The 24,111-nt window shown below is 59.5% G+C and overlaps 1 protein-coding gene across 1 annotated transcript in view; it reads right to left on the minus strand.

The window, feature by feature from the left end:
• TMEM132D (transmembrane protein 132D) overlaps nt 1–24,111 on the minus strand; it is a 150,555-nt gene that overhangs the window by 72,307 nt on the left and 54,137 nt on the right. Inside the window, 1 exon segment of the mRNA XM_036277306.1 lies at nt 16,041–16,932. Within this exon segment, the coding sequence (XP_036133199.1) occupies nt 16,041–16,932 (892 nt within the window).

Genomic DNA, 24,111 nt, shown 5'->3' on the forward strand with positions numbered 1-24,111 from the left:
AATCGCCAAGCCACCGTATTGGAGCTCTGGCCACCTCGGCAGTGACAGCAATCGGACAGCGTTCCCCATGAGACGTGTCCCATGAGTGCTCATTTCACAAGTATCTGTTCAGAGCCATGCTGGGCTAGCTGGTTCCTCTCTCTCTCCCTCTCCGCCTCTCTCTGCCACGCGCGTCTCTGCCAAGCGCCAGGTGGTTGATTTCTGGGCTCTACAGCCTCCAAACCAATTACTCGATTCAACTCAAGCCGAACTCGGGCGACTGGGACAGACGAACACCTGTAGAAATAATGTAAACGGAGCCACTTTATAACGCAGCTGGAGCCGCCACCCCAGAGGAAAGACCGGGCACGTCTTACACCTAAAACCTTCGGATGTTAAAACAGGACAAAGTAACCTTTGCACGGGGCCTAGAGCAACACTGTGTCCCAGAGAGCTGTTTGCAAAGACACAGGAAAGCAGACATTGTAACTACCAACCTGCTGGAATGAAAATTGGAAACATTGTTTAGAGCCAGTGATACTGTGCTACCTTATCTGCCCCCAAAGTGACACTTTCCTTCTGGGGATGTGACTGTTTCCCTTCCCTTTCTCATCAAAACCCATCGCCTTTGTCTCTCCGTTGAAACACTGTCTGGGCTTTTGCCTGAGAGTCAGTGCTTCTGGAATAGCTGTTCTCATTCATCTCAAATAAATGCTTATGGCCTTTCACTTTGGCCTTTTATTTACTTATTTATTTATTTTTGTTCATCCTCATCTGAGATTTTTCACTGATTTTTAGAGAGAGTGGAAAGGAGGGAGGGAGAGAAACACCAATGTGAGAGAGACATCAATTGATTGCCTCGTGCACAAGCTCCAACCTGCAACTCAGGCACATGCCTTTGACTCGGAATCAAACCCACGACCCTTTCGTCTGTGGGCTGGTGCTCTAACCACTGAGCTAAACTGGCCAGGGCGGGTCTTTGCGTTATTTTTTTAGGTTAACATACCTATATGGTGAGAATCAAATGCCTTCAAGTTTCTGTAGCTTCAATAAGGTTGAGATGGATTTAATGTTTTTAGAATATACATGTATACACCTACATACTGGTACAGGATCCCCATATCCCTGGCCAAATTCCCTGATGAACACGGCCCCATAAGGGACAACTTTCACTGAAGGTATCCCGTGAAGACCAGGTATCTGTGCAGGAGTGTCCCTGCCAATAAAAGACTCATTACTTAATTAGATGTGGAAACACGTAGCCCATTTCCCTACGTTTAGCTAATTTTCCAAAGCGTTCCTTTTCCTAAGGCATCCATTTGTCTTGGGCTTGCTACCCTCCCTCCCCCAACACCCATTTGATTTTTTAACGTCAGCCAAATTACCTTCATTTAAACTCAATTAACTTCTGAAAGGAAAGGTATCACCTTAATCCCATTAACTGAACTGAGTTCTGTTCATGTTCCCGTTACAAACGCCCCTGTGTTCGGCGTTTTAAACATGAGGATCCTCTGACATTTGGTTTAAAGGGCTCAATCAGTAGGTGTTAAAGAAACTCATTAAATGACTTTCTTTGACGCAAACTGAGTCTCAGTCCTCATTTTCTTCCTAATTCAAACGCCATGAGGAATTTTTGAAGGACCGTATTCCACCGTCCCTGTTGGGGAGGAACGGATACCTTCCAGTGCCCCTGAGCAGCCCAAGGCCACCCGATCCCTGGCGGCCGAGTCTCTAGTCTTCACAAATCGATGTCTGCTTTCATCCCCAAACCTGCTCTTCCTATCAGAACCGGCTTCCCAATCATTGGGGTCACCCTTGACTGCCCATTCTTTCCAACTCAGAGGGCCCACTGGCCAATGCTGGTCACTCGGCCTCTGGGGCTTACTCCGCACCCAGCCACGGACACCCCCGCCCCTTCAAGGTGGCACCGGCACCCACTCCTCTGTCTGGACTGTGACTGTCACCGCCTGGCTCGCCACTGCCTCCTCCGGTCTGTTCTCCACACAGAAACCGGAACCACCCTCCCCAGATCCGCTCGGTCAGAAAGGTGGAGTGGGAGGCTTCTGCTTCCCCACTGTGCTTTCTGGAAACAGAGTCGAAGAGGATCACACTCCGCTCTGAGGAGAATGAGGCTCAACCCCAAACTCCCACCACCCGTTTCTCCTCTTCCTGGAGCTGGATCCGGTCCCCGAAGCTCAGGTCCGGAGACGGGCTGTCGGACGGGACCGTCTCTCCTTTAATCTCCTGCCTCCATCCAGGCGGGTGGGCCAGGCTGTCACCCGGGGCCTCTGCGGGCCTCCCGGGTCACACCCGCTCTGCTGTGTCCTCAGCTGTGGAGATCTGACGAGACCAGTGACGACGGCCGTGAGACTCTCCCTGGATCTTCCCGTCCGTCCTGCAGACTCTTCTCCGGCAGCTCTGGCCCCTGACAGCCAACATCACTACCGTGTCCTTCCCACTGCCTGTCGCGGTCTCTGCGCCCTGTGCCCGGCCCCGCTGGCGCCCCTCGGACACTGCAACCCCGCGGCCACATCTGGTGCGCTGTGAGGCCCACGTGGGGACAGCGGGGGCTCGGGTGGGTCTGTGCATGAAGTTGGCTCCGGCCCCCAGCCACCCTGGGAGTGAGTGATGACCTGGCTGGTAATACAAGGTTTCTGCGTCTCATACGGCTCACACTTCAGTTTTCATGGAGGCGACACCCATCTCCAACCTGGAACCACAAAGCCCCCATCACCACCCCCTTCCAGGGAACCCGGGCTCCTCCCCGCAGGCTGGGGCTGGCTCGCCCCCTGCATGTGCCCCTCATCTCACAACATGCAGGTGTCACGATCGGCCACCCACGGGTGTTCTGAAACCGGGCAAATCCAACGTTGTCGAAAGTCAAGAAGTTTCTGATTCTCAAACTCTTTTGCCTAATTCCAGAAACAACATAGTACCACGGACTCTAAACAATGTTTCCAATTTCCACTCCATCAGGTTGGTAGTTGCCACGTCTGCTTTCTTGTGTCTTTGCAAACAGCTCTTTGGGACACAGTGTTGCTCATCCAAGTCAGGCACCTGCTGGCCACTGGCTGGGGAAACGGGACCCGTGAAACACGCCCTGCAGGGGTCACCTCTTCCGAGTCCGCCTCCGGAGGACCAGCAGGCCCGTAAGAGAACAGACTCCCCAGGAACTCGGCCTGTGTGGTGGGCATTTCTTCATCAGCCTGAGCCCCAGGGGACCAGCCCCCCGGCCTGACCCTCCCGGACAAGGCTCACAGGCCCCCTCTCTGGGCCCGCGAGAGCACCTGGGTGTCGGTGCGGGATGATGGATGGCAGGCGAGCCCGCAGACCGCCCCCTCACGCACCGCCAGCGCCCGGGCCGCCTCCCATCCATCTCCCGGTGAGCAGCCGCCTGGCAGCCAGCGCTCACACTGTTTCCTTTTCTCTGCCGGGCGGCCGCTAATGTGCTGCTCACAGGGAACTTGGGAGCAATAGCGACGTAAACACAGTGCCTTTGGAAGCTGTTGCCTCTAAAGCTTGGAGGTGTTCGGCCATCAGCAGGTGAGCGAGCATGGCTGAGCTGAGCTCCCACGGAAGTTAATAAAACTATATTAGAGACAGAGAAGAAGCCTCCTCCCCCACGACGCGCCGTGCTGCAGAGGAAGCCACGGGCCTGCGCGGGAAGGGTCCCGGTGCTCAGACGCAGCGTGTTCCCATCCCCGCCCCCATCCCCTCCGCCTCCCATCCCCAGACTGTGCACCCCAGGGGCTCGGTTCTGCACCTGGTGCACAGCAGCTGCCTAAGAAACGGTCCAGAATGTCACTGGTTGCCTTTCAAAGTTCTGCGTTGATTTCCTCATCGGCAGCACGTCAATTCTATCAAAATCTTGGAAACAAATTTAGTGCTTTGCTGTCTCTTTCCGGGCTACACCCTATGATTCCCGTAACGCTCGCTCTGCGTGTGAATGAGACGTCAGAGTCTGAACACGGTAACAACGCACCATCCTAGACATCGTGCGCAAGTGGCGTTACCGCAGGAAGTGAGGGTGCCGATCGCCCGCCTGTGCCCAGGCAGCAGACCCCTCACCCAGGTGGCGCCAGGCAGCGAGTGGCTACGGCCTGGAAACGCGGACCAGGGGGGAGTCGTATCCTGGAGGGAGGGGGAACGGGAGAGCTTTGCCGCACTACTCAGAACAGCCAAGGCTCGAATGGAAACCACCCCTCAAAGGGCAGGTGCCCGCCTTCCCTGGGTGGCGGCGTGCCCTCATCACGCAGTCCAAGCATGTCCCACTTCACTGAGTCGGAGGTGCCCCTAGACACTCAGAGGAGGAGTGTGGCGGAGCCTGCCGCGGCCCGCACTCCTGGGAGCTGGTCTCCCCCCACCGTCAGAAGCTGGACCTGAACCTCCTTGGACCCAGAGTGAGCATCTGTCTCCATGTTTGGACAACCGAGGCCCTCGTCAGACACAGTGGACAGACCGTTGTAAGGGCCTCACAGACAGGGCACACACAGCAAAGAACAGTTACACACGCACACCAGCGCGCTGCACCATCCAGCACCTCGCCCCGACACACACGCAGGTCCCACTTCCAAAGCAAGGGTGACCGGGTGTCACTAAGCTGACAGCGCTGGATGACCCCACATCACCCTGCCCTGGCTTTCATTTTACTCAAACAGCCCTTCTCAGTCAATGTTCTCCCCTCCGTTTGTTCAGTGGTTACATTGTATCCAATCCTGCATTTGTTCGGTGGTAACATTGTATCTAAGCCCACGTTTGTTCACTGGTTGCATTGTATCCAAACCTGCGTTTGTTCCGTGGTTACACTGTATCCAAACCTACGCTTTTCCCCAAAACTCACAGTGAAGAGTAAATCTGTGAGTCTGCCTTTCTCTTGGGTTTTCACAAAGGGAATGCTTTGAATACATCGGAAGGACCATTAGTAAGAGGTTTCCTAGGGTTTGCTTGTTTTTGTTTTTCCTATAAAGAATCCATTGGCGAGCCCTGGCCAGTTTGGCTCAGCGGTTAGAGCGTCGGCCTGCGGTCCTGAGAGACCCGGGTTCGGTTCCCGCTAAGGGCATGTACCTCGGTTGCAGTTTGTCCCCGGCCCTGGTCGGTTGTGTGGGTGGCAGCCACTCGATGTGTCCCTTTCACGTCGATGTTTCTCTCTCTCTCTCTCTGTTCCTCTCTCTCCCTCCCACTCTACCTGAACAAAAAAAATGGAAAAATGTCCTCGGGTGAGGATAAAAAAAAGAATCCATTGGCGAAACTGATGACCATTCTCTAATTCACTTTCACACAGATCTAAAACCTCTAGTGTCAGGTGTGGGAATTTGGTGCCAGGCATGTTTGGTGTCTCCTGACCAAGTGGTGTAAATGCCGCCTCTCTGTGGCCAAGGCTCCGGGCTGCTCCTGCCGCAGGACCTGCCACAGAGCGGTGTCCCCCCGTCCACACAGCATCTTAGAAAACTCATCATGCTACATCCTTCTCTGCCCCTCTGAGACGTAAATCTTCCTAAAAGCTTCTTGCCAGGTTTACAGCCCAGAGCGTCCTTCTGAAGACACCTCAGGGAGGAGGGTGCCGGCCTTCCGGGCTCTGTGGGCAGGTAGGAGCCTGCCGTGGGTGAAACTCCCCCCTCAGGAGGACATCGGGGTTCCCTTTTCCTCTGAGTGAAGCCACTTGGCAGACACAGGCGGACGAAGACCCCCCACCCCGACTTTCAACAGCCCCCCCACTTCTTCCTCAGAGCTGAGCTCAGACAGGGTTCCGGTCCCTCTCCTAGGTCAGCGGTGCCGAGTGACGTCTTCATTTAAGGTCTCCGGGGCGATGTGTGCGCTTGGACACGCTTACCGATCTGTAACGTTCTAGAACACAACTGTGAGTGAGGTATGCTGATTTCTCCCTTCAGAGGTGACAGGCCCGTGGTGTCAGAGTGGCTGCTGGGGCTCCCACCCAGGCCGGGGCCCTGAGGCAGACGCCCACAGGACCGCCGCACCTGCCGGCGGGCGTGGAGGGCGCGGGAACCCTGTGCGGCGACCTGCAGCTCTGGCGGGACTATAGCAACTGCTCGTGTGAGGCTCGGGAGCACGGTTTCCGAGCGAGCTGATGTGACCAGCGGTCCCCTCTGTCATGTGCCCGCTGCTTCCGCACTCAGAGCGCAGGGGTGTGGACGGGGGCTGCAGACAGACGAGCGTTCCAGAGACAGACACGCACCCGGGGTGGTGGTCAGAGGACGGGCCTAGTCGGGCTGGACGGTGGGCACGGTCCACACGAGGGCTTCAGCGAGGGCGGCCAGCTCCCAGCCCTGCTCGGGAAGTAGCGCCTGCAACTTAATGCGCGCCGGGGGCATTTCCACACCTGGTGTCCGTGTGCGCACGCCGGGATGTCGGGCCTCCTAAGGGCTGTCCCTCATCACCCCGAGTTCCCGTTCCTGTTCCTGCCGGAGGCTCCCTGGCAGCTCCGGGTCCCCACGGCCCACTGCGGGGTCCGCATCCGCACCCCGGCTCCCCGGCTCCGCGAAGACCGTCTTCTGCTGGCGCAATGTCTCGAACATGTAAAATGAGCCGCCCTCTCCCGGCCTCTCTCTCTGCTTCCGTCACATCCCGACCCCCCCCCCCCGCAGGTTCAGAGTCTCGCCTGCACCCCCCACTCGGAGGGAGCTGTTTTCACAGCTGCCTGGACACTGAGGACCACGTGGCGATCTGGGTGACCATGAGCCAAAGTTACGAGAGTAACACATTTATCCGGCGCCTATAAGCAAAGCCTCCGTGTCAAGTGCCCCGGGAGGAAGCTGCCACACGGACCACTCAGCTGGAAGCAGAGAATCTCACCCCCCACCTGACCCCCCACCCCCCGGTCTGCTAAGCGAAGCAACCAGGCACAGTCTCGCAGGAGCCTCCTCCTCCACAGACTCCAGGGACCCGCAACCGCTCCGCGAAGGGCTGGAGCGGCCGTATTTCAGGCTCGGCGGGCCGTGCCATCTCCATGCCGTGGTCAGCGGTGCTGTCGAGTGTGAACACCGCCACGCGCAGGACACGACAGAGCGTGTCCGTGTTCCTGTAGACGTTTATTTCTGTGCATCAGCGCGTGGGGTGCAGCCAGACGGGGACGCCCACCCTGCCGCTCGCTCCTCCTGGACCGCAGCCCCCACGGCCCATCTTCCCGGGGTGACTCCCTTTCACCGCCCACGCAGCTCCCAGGCCGACGGCTAGGCCCACCGCTGCCACCCCGAGCTTCCCGCCGGGCTTCTGCGGACGGGGCTACGGGAAGGGGGGACCTGCTGGTGCCCTGCAGCCTGGGAGTCCAGGGGCCACTGGATGGCCGGAGAGGCCATCTGTCCCGCCAGTCAGGACCTGCTGTGCCCAACCCCGCTGTGACACACAGACGTCCCGTGTCCGGGGGGGGGGGGCAGGAAATCCCCCTCTATTCCAACCCTCTCTCTTCAATTCAGCACCCGTGTCTCCTGCCTTCACTCCCTCACTCTCAACCCGAAATGAGCCCCATGAGGACAGCAGGTCCCTCCGTGTTCAATAAACACTGGACGGATGGACGGACGGAGGGAGGGACGGACCTTGTGCGCCACGGAGGCGGCATCGAGAGACCACGGGCCGCTAAGGTGCGTCTACCCCTCAGAGCTCACCCAGGGGCCCCCTTCCGCCATCTCCGCAGAGCCCGCGAGAGACCCCCTGAAGCTCCGGCCGCAGACACGCCAGGGCTCCAGCCGTGTCACCCAGACTCTCCCGACATGGTCCCGGGTTCCCGAGCCCGTTCCCGGCACCTGCCTCCCCTGCCGGCCAAGGGACATGGAGCCGGTCACACCCACCATGAGCTACGGTCGTGGCTCCTGGGCAGAGGGGACAAGGGAGGCTGGTGCATCCCGCGTGCGTCCCACTCGGCCAGGCTCGAGCGGCGGGAGCACGCCTCCCCCTGCCGGTAACGAGTCCCACGGCCGCACACGGACAGCCCGTCCCCGCCTTCCGAGTCCAACCATGCAGGCGGGTTCTGTCACCATGGAGACCCTCCAACTGCAAAGGCAACCTGGCTCAGAGGCACCTCTGCGGGCCCAGCCAACCCCACCCCAAGGGGAACCCGCGGACTCGGGGCTGCGGACGGCGGGCAGCTCCAGACAGAGGGGAGCCGGCTGCAGGGTAGGTCCGGTGACGAGTGATACCCGGGCAGGTCTGAACTGAGGGGCGTGCGTGTGTGTGCATGTGCGTGTGTGTGGGGGGGGATTTCCATCCACTCCTTGAACAGCTACAGTCCACCACTTCACCTTCTCTAGCCGAAAACCCTCCCCACCCCACATTCTGTGGGGGCTGCAAACCATCTCATCGGGCCCCAAGCAAGACTGGGCGAAGGGCCCCGTGTCCAGCATGTCCTCACGGGCGTCAGCCCCGTCCCCACATCGAGGCTGCCTGGGCCGAGGGAGACCAGTCGGACGCAAACCACAGGAGTGGGAGCCCCGTCCTGACTCTCACACCCCTGACCCCCACACTGGCCCTAGCCCAGTGCCGCCCGCATTGACCACGGCCCAGCCCAGGCCCATGCCCGCCCCGGCCTCCCCGAGGTTCGTCCCCTCGCGGCCCCGAGACTCCCCGCAGCTCCGCTTTGTTCAACCCCCGAGGATGAGATGTAGACCCGAGCCGTACTTTTCAAACCTCGGATACTCAGGTAGACCCTGTGACTTGTTCCCGTCTCTATACACCAGCAACGTTGTCAGTACTAAGCAGTGTCCTTCGAGTCAACTCCATCTTTATTTATTTTTTAAATATGTCTTTATTGCTTTTCAGAGAGAGGAAAGGAGATAGAGACATCGATGTGAGAGAGAAACATCGATCGGCTGCCTCCTGCACGCCCCCTACTGGGGATCGAGCCCGCAACCCGGGCGTGAGCCCTGACCACCGGGAATCGAACCCGCACCTCTCAGTCTGTGGGACGCCGCTCCGTCCACTGAGCCACACTGACCGGGCTCGACTCACCGTTTTCAAACGTGCGTTTGCTTTTTTAAAAGGAACTTGCCTCGTCGCTGTAAAATGAACCCGGAAAGTCTCCGAGTGGCGGCGGCACACCTGTAACGCCCTGTCCGCCGCCGTCAGGGATTTTCAAGGGTCAGAGAAGCGGTCACTGCATCCTGACGATGACCGGGAACGTCTCCCCGAGGTGACGGGAAGGACCTGCGGACACTCGGGAAGGCGTCACTGTCGCGCGGGCTGCCGTGGCACCCCCTGCGGCCATCTGCCGGGGGTGGGGGGCCGGCAGCGGAAGGTGCTCATCCGTCCATCGCTCCAGCTACGACCTTGGAAGGTGTCATCAAACACAGCGGTGCATCCGCTTACGTGTCCCCTGCGCTGCTCTGTCTGCAGGACTCCAGAGTTGTTCGCCCCCAAAGCCTAACCGGTTCCTCTCTGTCCCCTGCGCCAGTGGATGCGCGTGGGTCTCAGAGAAGGGAGCGTCGTCAAGGCCCTTCAGGGACCAGGGGCCTTGGCTCCTCACCCGCCGTCCAGCCCTCAGCACCGGGCTGGTCCCCGCAATGCAGCTCAGCCCCATGAGACGCAGAAAGTGTCGCCGGGGGAAGTGGACCCGCCGGACGGTGTGCACACAGACAGGCCCAGCCCCTGAGGCGAGCTCCCATCCCCCACCATGAACGGGAGTGACCACACCCACCCTGCCGGCGACCACGAGGACGGGAACAGGTGTGACCCAGCTGGCGTGTCACCCTCAGGGGGTTCTGTGAGCACGCCGGTCACTCTGCTCTCCCACAGGCCTCCTCCTCCGTCCCCTCTGAAGCCCCCGCTCTCGGGACCACGCGAGGCAGACACGTGCGTGAGAAGCACGGCTGCTCCTCACCGGGACGCCCCGAGGGTGTAAAACCCACGTCAGACACCAAGGACCTTGCACAAAACGGAGCGGGCCGTGGGCATCTCCGTGGTGATCACACACCGGGACGACAGTAATCTGCGTTTGCTGGGCTGCATGGCAGGAAGACAGACGCACGCGTCCTGTCTGCTGTTTCTTAGCGTTGCCATCAGCGATCTGAAGTGACGCGTGTGGCTCTCATTCCCGTGCTCCTGGCCGGCGCTGGCCCGGGTTCTTGAAGGCCGATCTCGCTGTCTCGTGGATGCTGCAGCAGGAGACAGCAAACACCTGAAATGTTACGTAACAAGAAGATTCCTTTGTCTCTCGAGAGCCAGCCGCATGTCCTTGGAGACCAATTCAGCAGCGCCGAGAACTGGGAGTCCGCCGAAGGCCACGCTTTTTAAGAAGACATCAGACAGCGCTGCCCGGTCACCGCAGGGGCCACCCCCCTTCTTGCCAGCCGATCGGATAAACGCCACCCTCCAAGCTAATTCAGAGTTGCTCTATTTTCTGGTTGCAGCAAAGACTCAGGGTGCAGCATCTGATGGGGGAGTGTTTCATCTGAGACGTGGGAACAGTTTCACCGGAGTCAGACGGCGCCTCCGCACAGAGCAGCAGACCCGTAACCCGAAGCCTGCGGCACGGAGACACGTCTGCCTCGTCTCATTTCCTGACGCCGTTCGCAGGAGCCTGAGTGCAGCCTCGGAGCCCACCCCGTGAGGACAGTGACGGGGGACTGTGCACCCCGAGCCGCCGTGTGCTCGCCATCCCGGCCACGGCAGCGACGTCTCCGTTTGTTGGGCGACCGGCCGGATGCTGCACCGCGCCGCTGGCTGCTGAGCCGGGGAATGCTCGGTCTGAGATGCCGCATCTGGAAGCTTCTCTCCGGATACAGGACCAGCTGTAAGGGACGCGAGCACGGAAGCAAACGGGCACTTTCTGCGTCCTCCACCGTCCGCTGCCAGGCGAAGAGGTCGCCCTGAGATGCAGCGTTAAGTGATCAAACGTCTGATTCCGCTTCTCTCATGACAACGGCAGGCAGACCGCCAGCAGGCAGCAGGGACCAGGCTCAGGGGCTCAGGGAACCCGCCCCCCGGCCCCCCGGCCCCCCGGCCCCCCGCGCTGCGCCGACAAGCCTGTCTCAGACTGTGACAACGGCCGGGCAGAGCTGACCCACTTCCCAGCATCGACGGGGGGGGGACGACAAGGTCTCCAAGCAGCCCCTCCACCACCAGCCAAACCTGTTTCCGTGGTAAATGCGCAAGGTCATCATCACAGCGGGCAGCCTGCCCTTCGAAGCGACAAGGCCTGTGGTCTGTGGAACCGCACGGCCAAGTTAATGGCGAACGCAATGGGCCGTTGGCCTCTCTCTCGTGTTAAAAGCACTTGGCAACCGGTCATGGACAGGGTGGCCTGCGGGAAAACAGCTGTGGTGGGGGAAGGGACACCAGAAACTGGGATGCTCAGGAGATGAACACGGGTCACCGATAACACGCCGTCCCCGGAGCTTCCACGCAAATCTGGCTTCTAGAAAGGCGAACTCAGTCAGGACCCCGCCTCCGCACTGAGCACAGAGCTGGGCTCCGGCTGTGGACGAGCACAAATCAGCAACCGCGGGAGGGACGCACGCCCGCGGCCTGGCATCGGTGGGCACGGAGATCTAACGCTCTCCGGAAATTAGGCGGCTTCCAACGGTGAGACCGGCCAGAGAGAACCACCAGGGAAAGCCCCCAGGAAAAGTGCAGACTGTGCCCAGACCACAGGGAACGGATGAGTGAGCTTTCCGGGAAAAGGCAAAACCAAGACCCCACCGACCCCTCGTTCAGGACAAAAACTGCCTGCGTGAGCAGCTCAGATCAACGGCTGCAAATAAAGTAGCTCAGAAGTGTGACTGAATTTCGCTCATTTCACCCACAAAACTCCAACAAGCCCCTGTGGCCTGCTGGGCGGTTACCCCCTGTCACCACGAAATGATTCGCGGTGTGTTCTGCTCCCTCAGTTCACCCCGTAGTGCCAGGCCTTGGCACCCAGAAACGCCGGCTCCGCACGCCAGTCTCTCAGGGAAACGGCAGCAGCAACGTAGGTTACAGCTGCCCTCAGGCCCTTCGCTCCCCCTCCCCTGAGAGGTGGGCGCCGAGTTCCTGGAGCCCGGCTGCCCTCGGACACTGCCTGATGGACAGACGGCGGGCGGGGCGAGCTGCCTTCTGAAGCCGGGTCCTAAGCACACGTTCCCCCCTGGAAGGCAGCCGCTATGTGAGACGTGTGCTTGTGCCAAGCCCCCCGGCCTCCCACAGAGACAGGGAATGAAGGACGGGGGGCCACGTGCAGAGAGAGGGGCCAAGCAGCACACAGTCAGGACACACAGACTGGACATGGGGTTCAGGAGCCTCCAGCACAGTGTGGCCTCCACCTCCAGCCAACCCCGCGGATGCCGCATGGAGCCGAGACGAACCACCCGGCTGAGCCCTTCCCGAGTTGCCAAGAATGATCAACACACTAAATAGCTGTCTTAAGCACCAAGTTTGGGATGATGGAGAGCCACAATGTATCTTTTCTTCAACAACCCCAGTGCTACAAAACTGACGGCTACCTCGCACTGCTTCTCAAAAGAAAACTTCTTAAAACGTTTTAACGCAAAAAGAAAACCATTTTCTCACAGACCAGTTCCTTACAAATTCTCAAAACCAAGCGAGTGGTTACTCCTGCCCCTGCCCCTGCTCAGCCTAAGGGACCAGCCAGCTTGAAGAATTACTTCACGAAATGAGAAAGCTTGGTTTTCTTCTCCCAACGGGTAAAACAGAGGTGGGCAAACACAGCCGTGTTCATCTTCTCCGTTAAGTTCTGTACACTCGGTCTTAAGGACACAGAGCGCCTTTCTTGTAGATGGTGGTGCGTGGTTTCTGTGACATCGGTGTACACGACACAGTGGAGTGGGTTCTGATGACGACCGTGTCCTTATCAAAGGCAGTTCGGATCTAAAACAGTAACAGCTGTTTCAGAGACTGGTTGGAGCTCGCTGACTTCACAGTATTCTCGGGTCTCCGGAGGGACAGTCTTCGACACGTGTGCCAAGGTGTTCTCATCCTCGGGTCAAAGCCCAGGGTGGCATTCAGGTGCACCTGTGCGTCAAGGGTCATGTGGACAGGACGACTCAGACCGGGCAGCGGCGCTGTCGTATAGACCGCGGCTCTGTCTTCACGGACTCGCGCCATCCAGGGCAACCGCGTATCCTGGCTTTAATGTGTCCTTCCCTGACTGCTAGTGAGATGGACTATCTTTCCTTATATTTATTAGCCACTTGATGTTTTTGTCCTTCTTTGCCCATTTTTCTATTTGATTATTTGTTTTTACTAATTGATTGTAAAATAGATTCTGCACCCTCATTCGCTGCTGTTCTTGTGTGTTACAAACACCTTCCCCAGAGGTATGGCTTGTGTTAGACTTTTTTTTTTTTAAGTCATTCTTTTCAGGTTGCAGCCACATGTATTAGCGTTCCCTTCGTGGTCAGTGTTTCTTGTTTAAGAAATCTTCTCCTGGAGCTTGCTTACTGCCATGTCCTTTACTGTGTTCTTCCTGGCACCTGGTCATAAAGCGGAAGCCCACCTGCAGGCAGGGCCAACGCGTCCACACACACGGTCTAGAAACACACGTCACCGTTTCAGGGGGACACGCCCAGGGAGCCCAGGCGGGGCTGACCCCTCGGTCACTTCCGGCAGACGGCCAGGGGCAGCCGACCCACACCGGTACCCGTCACTTGGAAGCTCCGCTCAATTAGTGTCGAATTGGACTCATTAAGAAAGACAGTTTTATTACTTTCTCATTATGAGGATTCAGACTAAAGGCTAATCACGTCTCCGGATCCAGGCTGACCACCAGCTGTTTCCGCAAACGGGTAAGACGGGGCGTCAACTGAGCCCTTGAGGTTCACAGCGAGCCCGTGGCCGACGCGCTGCTTCCTCGCCAAGCCCCACACCCACTCGGGAGACCCGGGCCGGCGTCGGAACTGGAAACTGACTTTTCTTTCCTAACGATTTCTGAGTGGGCTCTGAACACACACAGGGTCGCCGCTCATCCAAAATGCTCCATCTCTGACTGATAAATGGGGCGACCCCATCTAGAGGCCTCCGCTGTGGGTTTGTTTCTGTTTCTTTGTTTTCTCTGAATTTGCGAAGCTTTGGACTCCTCGGAGCAGGGCCGCGGACTGAGTGCCTCCTGGCCCTGCGGGCGCTGCGGACGGGCACCCTCAGGACTCTGACGGCCGCGTTTAGCGTGTCACAGACGGCGTCGGACACACAGCATCTTGTGACGTTTAGTGCTACACGTCAACGGCTTCCAGCAAGCGACATGACGTCATCTCGCAGACAGGGGAAGCCTCAGGTCTCGGGTTTTAACCCCGGTTCCAGGCAATCGACCAGCAGGAGTTGGCAGAGCGAGGGCACGTCAGAGAACATGCGTAGAACACGCGTTCCTGGGGGAACAGAGCTTCCCTGACCTGAACCTCTGGTGTCTGTCAGCTACATGCTCCTCTGCACAAGCATCCACCTCCCAAAGAAGGTCCTGGGGGACCACGGAAGCTGGGCACGCACAGCCGGACGCGGGGGGCCTGTGACCTACTGATGGTAGCTCCAGGGGACGGCGGAGAGAAAGAAGTTGCAGGACACAGATCCCTGCGCTCAGTCCCCAGATGCTCTCTCCACCCAAACCAAAGGCTACTTATTACCAAGACTGAGCCAAGTTCCATCGCTACAGTGAAAAGACAGTACCCAGCTCTAAGTCACAATGACAAACTTCAACGTGTAAGGCAGATGAACTAAAGAATGACTGTCCTTAAACTCACCCAGCACTTACCAAAAACAAACAATAACAAAAACGCCACGCCCAGACGGAGAGGGAGGAGAGAACCGATTGTTATCAGGGGGACTTTAACACCCCCAAGGAAAACGCGCCATGTTCCACGGCGTTCCTATCTCCGAGGGTCAGGACGCGAATTCTGTCGCGTGGCACCTCAGACCACGTTAGGACATGCTCAGGAATCCAAAACACTTATCCTCAACGGCTGCTATAATCAAACTCATCTGGGTTTAAAACGAACGTGATTTAACAAAAGTCTAATTAAGCCAAGGCAAACAGCGTCTCTCACATTATCTCTTCCAAAGGAAGAAACTAACCCTACTTCTCCTTAAAGGACGCGGTACTCCTTGTAAATGCCTGGTCTTTGGCATATTCTTCTTCTTTTTTTTTTCTTATCTTTGTTAATCTTCACCTGAGGATCGTCTTCCACTGCTGTTTAGAGAGAGTGGAAAGGAGGGAGAGAGAGACACATCGACTGGTTGCTCCGGCACGACCCCGACCAGGGGCCAGGGGTCAAACCTGCAACCCTGGTAGGTGACCTTGACCGGGAATCGAGCCTGAGCCAAATCAGCCAAGGCCTGCGTATTCTTTTTTTTTAATCCTTACCGAGGACATTTTTCCATTTTTTGTTCCGATAGAGTGGGAGGGAGGGAGAGGGAGAGAGAGAGAGAGAGAGAAACATCGACGTGAAAGGGACACATCGAGTGGCTGCCACTCGCACAACCCACCAGGGCCGGGGACAAACTGCAACCGAGGTACGTGCCCTTAGCGGGATCCGAACCCGGGTCTCTCCGGACCGCAGGCCGACGCTCTAACCGCTGAGCCAAACCGGCCAGGACGGCCTGCGTATTCTTATACAAGACCCTCCACAAATCGTGCTGTGAGTTCTTCACTCCACACTCATATCTCCAGCACCAGCGCTACTCGGAGAGAAACAAAATTGTCACTGAGGCTGAAGTCATAGTTTCATCCCAGACTCAGAAGTCACAGGTTTGGGCTGGACGTTGAGTGGGCAGCGCCCATCCCCTCTCCAGCCTGACCCTCCGGGGGCTCGGCTCACCTGTCAGCCAGGCAACACCCACTGTCAAAGGGCCCCTGCTGGGCCATGTCAGCCTGCCTGACCGAGGCCAGGGGCAGCCCCGGCTATGCCAAAGGCCTAACGTCCGTGCCCCTGGCTGTTCTGTGACAGCCTAGACCATCGGTGGTCAGAACACCTTCACCACCAAACGGACAACCCGGACAGAACACCGGTTTGCATTTTGCAGGGAAAATGGGGAGCCCGTTGCACCCAGCTCTCCTGAGCAATGAACTACTGGGCGCATCGAGGCACACCTGAGTGCGAGCCCGCACAGGGGGGGATCCCGAGCTGACTCACCTCAAGGTGAACTGGTCCTCCGTGCAGTTTTTGGAGACCGAAACAGGGAAAGTGAGCACGTCGCCCGGCCGCGCCGTCTGTGGCAGGTAGTGGACGGCCACGTTGTGGTCCAGACGCAGCTCGCGCAGCGGGGGCCGGCCGTGCGTCTGGTGAAGGAACACGCTCCCGATCCTCTGCAGCGGGGGACCCGACTCGTCCACGTCGCCGGGGCCCGGGGGAGCCCCGCTGCTCGGGCCCGACTCGGCCCGGACACAGTCCCCGCGCTCGTCCCCCGGGTGCACGGTGTAGTAGAGTTCCACGGCGCTGCCCTCGGCCGGGTCCACGGGCCTCCTCCTCCCGGCCACCACGGCGGGGGCGCTGAACCAGCTGGCCGGCAGCCGCAGCTCGGCCACGCACAGCCCCAGCTCGCCCCGCAGCCCGCAGCTGCCCCGCACCTCCCTGGTCTCCCGGAACGCGAACACCCGCAGGCACGGCAGCTGCTCCCCGGGGCGGCGCTCGGCCCAGTCCCGGCCCACCACGTGGAACAGTACCTGCACGGTGGGCCGGCCCAGGGAGATCCTGTCCCGAAGGACGTGGGCCTTCAGCCTCCAGCTGAGCGAGGACGCGCCGGCGGCGCCGAAGGGGCCGGACGGCGGCAGCAGCAGGTCCGGGGGCACCGGCTGCCGCGCGGAGAACGGGCCGTAGCTGGCGCTGAGCGCGGGCGGCCGCCGCGCCCTGTGGATGAGGAAGGACTCCACGCGGGACTGCAGGCTGGAGTTGCGCATCACGTCCTGGTTGGCCTCCTTCAGGAAGAAGGACACGTCGGCGTCGTGCACGCGGTAGGTCACGGGCAGGTAGGTGGGCAGCAGGGAGAACCTCTGGGTGGTGTCCAGGCTGCCGCGGCCCTCGGTCACTGCGGAGGAACGGAGGGGGTGAGGGGGGAGGGCAGGCAGCGGCGCCCCGGCACCCCGCGGCGCCCCACGGCACCCCACGGCACCCCGCGGCTCCCCACGGCGCCCCGAGGCACCCCACGGCACCCCACGGCACCCCGCGGCACCCCACGGTACCCCACGGCACCCAATGGCGCCCCACGGCACCCAATGGCGCCCCGCGGCACCCCGTGGCGCCCCACGGCACCCCATGGCGCCCCACGGCACCTTCCACAGCTGCCGGCTCCGTGCCGTGACGCGAGGTCAGGGGCTTTACATCACAGCCCTGCACCCAGTCACCCCGTTTGCACGCGCGCACACCGGCCAGGACCGCGCTGCCCAAGGTTACGGGAGCGAACCGGACCCACTGCGCCCACGTAACGTCGTCATGCTATAACGTGGCGCTGTGGTCCTGTCGTAACGTTGCGACGTCATGACGTTGTGGTGTGGTGACGTCATGGTGAGGTGACCTCATGGCGTGGTGACGGCGTGATGACGTCCTGGTGTAGTGATTCGCGTGTGGGTGACGTCATGGTGAGGTGACCTCATGGCATGGTGACGGCGTGATGACGTCCTGGTGTAGTGATTCGCGTGTGGGTGACGTCATGGTGTGGCGTCATGATTGGGCCATCGTGGTGTGGTGACGTCATGGGAGTGGTGACATCGTGGGGCGGTGGCGTCATGGTGTAGTGACGTCATGGTGTAGTGATGTTATGATGCCCTAATGTCTGATGTAGTCACGTCATACTGTCACTCCACAACGCATCCCTGTTTGTGCCGGCTCCGCCTGTCCATGGTGATGCTACGGGCTCCAACTGCCCTGAGCAGGTGAGCTTCCCCCACCCGCCCCTCTGTGCACCACGTGACAACCGGACCAGCCCTGCAGTTTCCATGACTACAAGACGCCCCTCAGCAGTACCCCCGGGAAGCTTGGAGGGCACGGAGTTTAGCGCTTACAGGCCGGCAGCACCTCAGCCTGGGGTTCTGCTTTCTTGGGGGTGGGTTGGGGGGGGGGGGAGACGAGCCCAGGGCTTCAGGCTCACTCTTCATTGGGGAATTTAAAACACGGAGAGAAAACAGGTAGCCCCAACGGTCAGTTCTAAGAATGAAGAAGACGTCAACAGAGGGCCTCCATGGCCGGCGGCTCCCCCTGTCCCCTGCCCGCAGGTGTCCTCTGCAGACAGCGGAGCCCCTGTGGACGCGGCCTCCCCATCCCAGCTCGGGTCTCGGGCTCGCCTCACCAGGGGGAGAGCCAGCTGTCGGGGCTCACGCGCCCGTGACTCAGGTGTTGGTGCTGCTGGTGTGAGCAGACCTACTGGGCTGCCGTCCAGGAAGGGCTCACAGTCAGCCTCGGGCTGGGTGGTGCGGGGGTCAGTCACCCAACGTAAAACCACCCGACGGCACAGTCCCCAGAACGCATCCCCAGCGTTAAGCAGCACATGACTGTGAATATACTGGTTTTAAAAGACGTTGTGCCACTAACAGAAGTCAAAAACCAGTGTCACCTGTGGTGCTGAGGCGTCGAGTGTGCAGACAAGTCAAATCCAAACAGAAGAATGTTTTCAAACGTCAGTTTTGGTCACAGTGCCCTTTGGGATTACGGAGTTAAGGCTGGAACTTGCTCTCCTTTTTTTTTTAAATCCTCACCCGAGGATACATTTTACTGATTTTAGAGAGAGGAGAGAGACATCGATCGGTTACCTCCCATACACACCCCAACCAGGGATCAAACCCACAACCCAGGCATGTGCCCTGATCGGGAACCGAACCTGAGACCTTTTGGTGCACGGGATGATGCTCCAACTGAGCCACACCAGCCAGGGCAAGACGTGTTCTTTTCTTGTTCAGAGGAGAGATCTTCACGGGCTAGAAAGGGGTTAAGAACGTGTAGCATCAAACAGGGAGGGGTGTTCCGTGAACACAAGTAGACAGGCTGAGGTCGGAAGCAGGAATAACCCTGTCAGCGTGAGCTTGGGGGCGTGTGGGGTTCCACCCAACACAGGCGCCACACCTAAGGACACCCCTGGCACTAGGAAATGATGAAGGACAAATGAAGATGGGCACCCCTCGACCCCCGGACTGCACACGCTCCCTCGGGGTTAGGCTGAGGACTCCCCGCGGGGGGTGTGCTGGGTGGACGCCTCCAGAAATCGAGGAGCTGAGCCTGCCTGGTCGGTTGGGTCCAGAGGTGCCAGGCTCGCACCCAGGTCCCTAGAACCCGAGCATCAAGGGAAACAGGGCATCAGCCCCTCCTCTGCGAAAGCACGCCTCTCCTGCTCCTCACTGAACACGTCCCCCCTCCGGGGTAAACAAATCCCAGACCGCACTTTCACAGTGCGCCTTATATTCTGCTAGAAAAACAGACGCAGAAATTACATAATTCAAAAACCAATTTAACGGGCTTTGGAAATGGAAATCAGCGGCTCCGAGAACTGGCTTTTCCAGACAGCACTCCGCGCACGGAAAGCACCCCCCGGCGCGACTCGAGGTGCCAACCTGGTTGAGAGGCCCACGTGACCTGGCGTCCGATGCACAAGGCCCACCTGGGCGAGGGGAGGGCAAAGCAGAGGGCTCAGAGGGGCCCTGGCCCAGCTCTGCTGCACGGGGCTCCCGAGACATAAGCGAGCCGCTGACCCGCTTGGTGTCCAGGGGGCTGGCGTGGGATGAGGGTGCCGACCAGGGCACGGAGGCCCGCCCGGTCCTCACACTGCAGGGAGCCGGGCTGCATCGGTTCAGCTTCTGAGCAGGAAGCCAGTTGGACACATGAGTGCAACCTGAGCTCACAGAACGTCTGTCCGCGCAGTGGCGTGACCACGTGCAGGGTGGAGGGAGCCCCACTTCCTGCTTTAAAACTGCCGGCACATGGGCCGTCCTGGCTGAGCCGTGCAGCAATGTGACATGTCCAACCTACACACAGGCCTTTCTTTTCCAGAAACCAAACCTGCACAGATACCATCGGAGACCTTGTTCCTTAACAGGATTACCGTGCTCAGCTCCAGGAAGTCATGTGGATTCAGTATTTTCTACAAGCTCGTGTTTCTCACGGGGGAGCCTCCGCGGAGGCAGAGAGCCGGCAGCGAGTTTCCTGCTGATGCCCCGATCCTCGCTCGTTTGTCCCCTCACTGGGCACCTGCCCCCCGACTCTGCCAGGCCCCGTCCCTGGCTCTCTGCAGGGCTCCCTTGGCTGCCGATGCTGGTGACACGGCCCCGTCCTAGAGGTCATGCTCCAGCGGCCTGTGTGCCCCTGAGTGGAGGTGACAGGTGGGCCTTTGCTCCGTGTTAGTCACGGTCCTTAGGAGACCCCCTGCAAAAGTTAGGTACTGGGTCAATATCTGACTCGTGCTTGGACGAACACATCCGCGAGGCTGTATTTTTATATTAGGCTTCTACGGGCTCCCTTCTCTGCGCCACCACTCAGTAACCAGAGCCCTGGACCCTGACCCATGCAGCACACCCCTCATCCGCATGGCCTGGCAGTTAGAAGGAGCCTCACCAGGCGGCGGGATCCCCGAAAGACCTCCATCAATGATGAAGGATCCCCTCATTCTTAAAAATACATCTTCGGCCCAGCTGGTGTGGCTCAGTGGTTGAGCGTCGACCCTGCACCAAGAGGTCGCTGGTTCGATTCCCGGTCAGGGCACGTGCCCAGGTTGTGGGCCCGATCTCCAGTGGGGAGCCTGCAGGAGGCAGCCAGTCGATGTTCTCTCTCATCGATGTTTCCATCTCTCTCCCTCTCCCTTCCTTTCTGTAAAATCAATAGAGAAAAATAATTTAAAAATACATCTTCACCCTGGCCAGTGTGGCTCAGTGGTTAGGGCGTCGGCCAACAGACCAAAGGGTCACAGGTTTGATTCCCGTCAAGGGTACGTAGCTGGGTTGCAGGTTCAACCCCCGGTCCTGGTTGGGGTCATGCGGAAGGCAACCAACTAATGTGTCTCTCTCACATTGATGTTTCTCTCCCGTCTCTCCCTTCCCCCCTTCCACTCTGTCTAAACCTCAGTAGGAAAATATCCTCGGGTGAGGATGCTCAGCAACAACAACAAATCTTGGCTCTGCTCTGAACTCTTTTGTTCGGCGGTTGTCTTTCTAGAAACTGCCAGAGCCAAGCCCCCGAGTTACAGGTAGTGAGACGTTCACACGGACACCCCTGCTCTGTGGACTCTCCCACTGAACACCTGCCCCCCTCGACTGGAGGCCGCCAAGCTTCGTCGCGTAACTGAGCGTGCGCTCGGCGGGCAGTGGGGCGGGCCTCTGGCTCCGCCCGGGGGCGTGGCACAGGGAGAAGCCACGTCCCACCTTCCCGGCACAGGTAGCCCATTTGTATGTTGCCTAGCAACGGACCTACACGTTTTCTGCTGGAGATGCTCCAAGGTGGCCTGGAGCTAGTGTGATTTCCTTTTTAAAATCAAAGGACCGGAATAATGGCAGGTCCGTCCCAGGGCGCACAGAATGGACGCGAGAGGAACTCACAGTCCTCACCTTCCCACCGCGGCGCGGGCACCGCCTGAAAATGAGCCTGGTACCAAGTAACAACAACAACAGGTTATGTGCAATAGATCTCAGTCAATGGCTCACTGAGAACAAGAACTCATGCTGGGCTCGGGCACCCCGGCTTCAAACACTTCCGTGGGAGGAAGCACCTCTGTGGCCCCGGAGAGAATCTATATTCCTTTTAACAGCTGGGAAAGATAATGTTCCCTAAACGAGATTCAGGAAGTACGGGGAGAGGACCGTCCGAGGGCAGACCTTCCGATCTTCCCGAGTGCACCCACAAGCAGTCACTAAGAAGGAACGGTAAAAGGTCGAAATCTGTATCTGTGCTGAAAATTGGGGTCCACCTGCCTGGAAGGGGAGGCTTCCTGAGAAGTCCCGGGGGGCCCAGGCCACACACAGAGAACCACAGGGACTAATGCAGCACGGGGCCTGCTTATAACTAAAATCAGAAGCAAACGTGTTGTTTATCTGACACAGAAATGCAACTGGCCCCTGGATTGTTATTCGCTGAATCTGGCCCCCTGGGCTCCCACGAGCCACACCCTCATCTGTGCCATCGCTGACCCGTGGGTCCCTCCCTCCCAGGTCAATGCCCTGGCCCCCAAAGCAGCTCCCCGGCAGGAAGATCGCCATGCGCCCCAGAGCATGGCCCGCCCGAGGGGTCTCCACGTCTCGGCACAGTTTCCAGTCCGTGTTGCTCCTGGGCCTGCGTCCAGTTCCGCCCGCCATGGAGCCGACCTCCCCCGTCCAACGCCGCAACTAGACACCCGCACTTTGTTCACATACTGTCCTCCGCGCTCCTGAACCCCGCGGGTGCGGGGCTGGGTCAGAGCGGGCAGGGCACTGGCCGAGCCAGGACCTCACCCCAGCTCCTGCTCCCTCACCCCCAGGCAGAGGGTCCCCCAGGAGCACTGAGGGCCCAGCCCTGTCTTGTTCGTCTTCCTGCGTTTGAGCACGTGCTTCCCGGGTCACGGCGTCCGTGTCCGTGGCACCAGGCTGGCCGAGTCCGTGGCACAGCGGGACGTATTCCGCACTGTAACTGGCCGTGCAGCTCACCAGGGGGCATGGAACACACTGCAAGTCCCCCATGAAGCCCACGATTCGTGGACGGCGCTGCTCAGGTGGCCCCCACGTAGGGACTTGGTGGTGATGCGTCTCCCTCGGCTGTGGGGGTTACGGGGCGCGTCTCCTCGTCTAGGACATGACCGGGCGGTGTCCCCAGGACCCAGCACAGAGCTGGACACATTCGGGGGAGCTTGTTACGTATTCCGCGAGGAAGTGCCGGCTCCAGCGAAGCACACAGGTCATTCTCCGGGGGGTCAATGAAGGGTGCCGAGAGCACCCCCACACACACATGCACTGGGCCCTTTGCACACCTGGCGCTTGGTCCGCCCCTAAACACTGGAGCTGTCTCAGGGGTGCCAGAGGAAGCTGTCCCCGCGTCTCCAACACACCTCCCACCGGACAGATGCCGGAGCCGGGGCGCCTTATAGCAGCCCCCATGGGGGGGGCAGCCCCGCGCGCTGTAGGTGAGCAGCGCTCTGGCCCGAAGAGTCGCCTGGTAGGAGCCGTGGGCTGGGAGGCGGTGAGGTTCTCTGAACAGCGAGGTGCACCTCCGTTTACTCCTTCACGGGGCGTCCACGGTGCTGGGGACACTGGACTGAGCAGGACGGGCCACCCCGACCCCCGTGAGGGTGCACCCGGTGAGGGACGGCCGGGAACAGCCGCGAGGAAGCCAGCTCCCGGGAGGGGTGCACGCTGCCCAGAGGGCCGGGAAGGAGGACGAGCAGGGCAGGGGTCCGAGCGCGGCAGCCCGAGTTCCCATGCAGGGTAATCGTCCGCGGTCCTCAGAGTCCGCTTCATCCGCTTAATGCAAAAGCCCGGGATGAGACGGGCCTTCAGACAGGGTCTCGGCCCAGCACGCGGAGGATAATCCCTCTGCAGGGGCGTTTCGGGCATCGCGAACACTTAGCCTCCCTGGCGCCAACCCCAGAAGCCGCACCGCCGCCCTGCCCCGCGTGGCGACCACTCTGGTCTCCCGACCTCACCCACCTGGGAGAGCTGCCCGACAACCCGGGCACCGTGGAAACCTGCAGTTCAGGGTAACGAGGCTCCTTCCTGAGGGGAGCAGGGTGCACGGGACCTACACTGTGCCCCTAAAGATGCAGTTTCCATCCTCACCCAAGGACACTTGCCCATTATTTTCAGACAGAGTTGGGCGTGGGGGGAGGAGAGAGACATCGATGCGAGAGAGGCCTCAACTGGTTGCTTCCTGCACGACCCCAACCAGGACGGGGGACTGAACTGCACCGAGGTGCGTGCCCTTGACCAGAATCAAACCCGAGACTGCGGTCCACAGGCTGATGCTCGAACCGCTGAGCAAAACTGGCCAGGGCTGAAGATGAAATGTTTTCATTTTTTTCTTTATTGATATTAGAGGGAGGGGAGAGAGAGCCAGCGCACACCTGTCTGCGGCCACCTTCCAGCGCAGTGTCGCCAGGCGCTGGGCGGACGGCAGCAGAGGAGGCCGCGTGGTGCAGCCACCTCGGAAGGTGGTTTGGCAGGGTTTGCACAACACGAAAATGCTCCCGCCCCTCCATGCGGCGTGAACACTCCCTGATATTTACCCAAAGGAGCTGAAAACCTACGCACGCACAGAGCCCTGCGCA

Source organism: Molossus molossus, unplaced genomic scaffold (genome assembly GCF_014108415.1).
Source record: "Molossus molossus isolate mMolMol1 unplaced genomic scaffold, mMolMol1.p scaffold_m16_p_22, whole genome shotgun sequence".
Classification (NCBI taxonomy): Eukaryota; Metazoa; Chordata; class Mammalia; order Chiroptera; family Molossidae; genus Molossus; species Molossus molossus.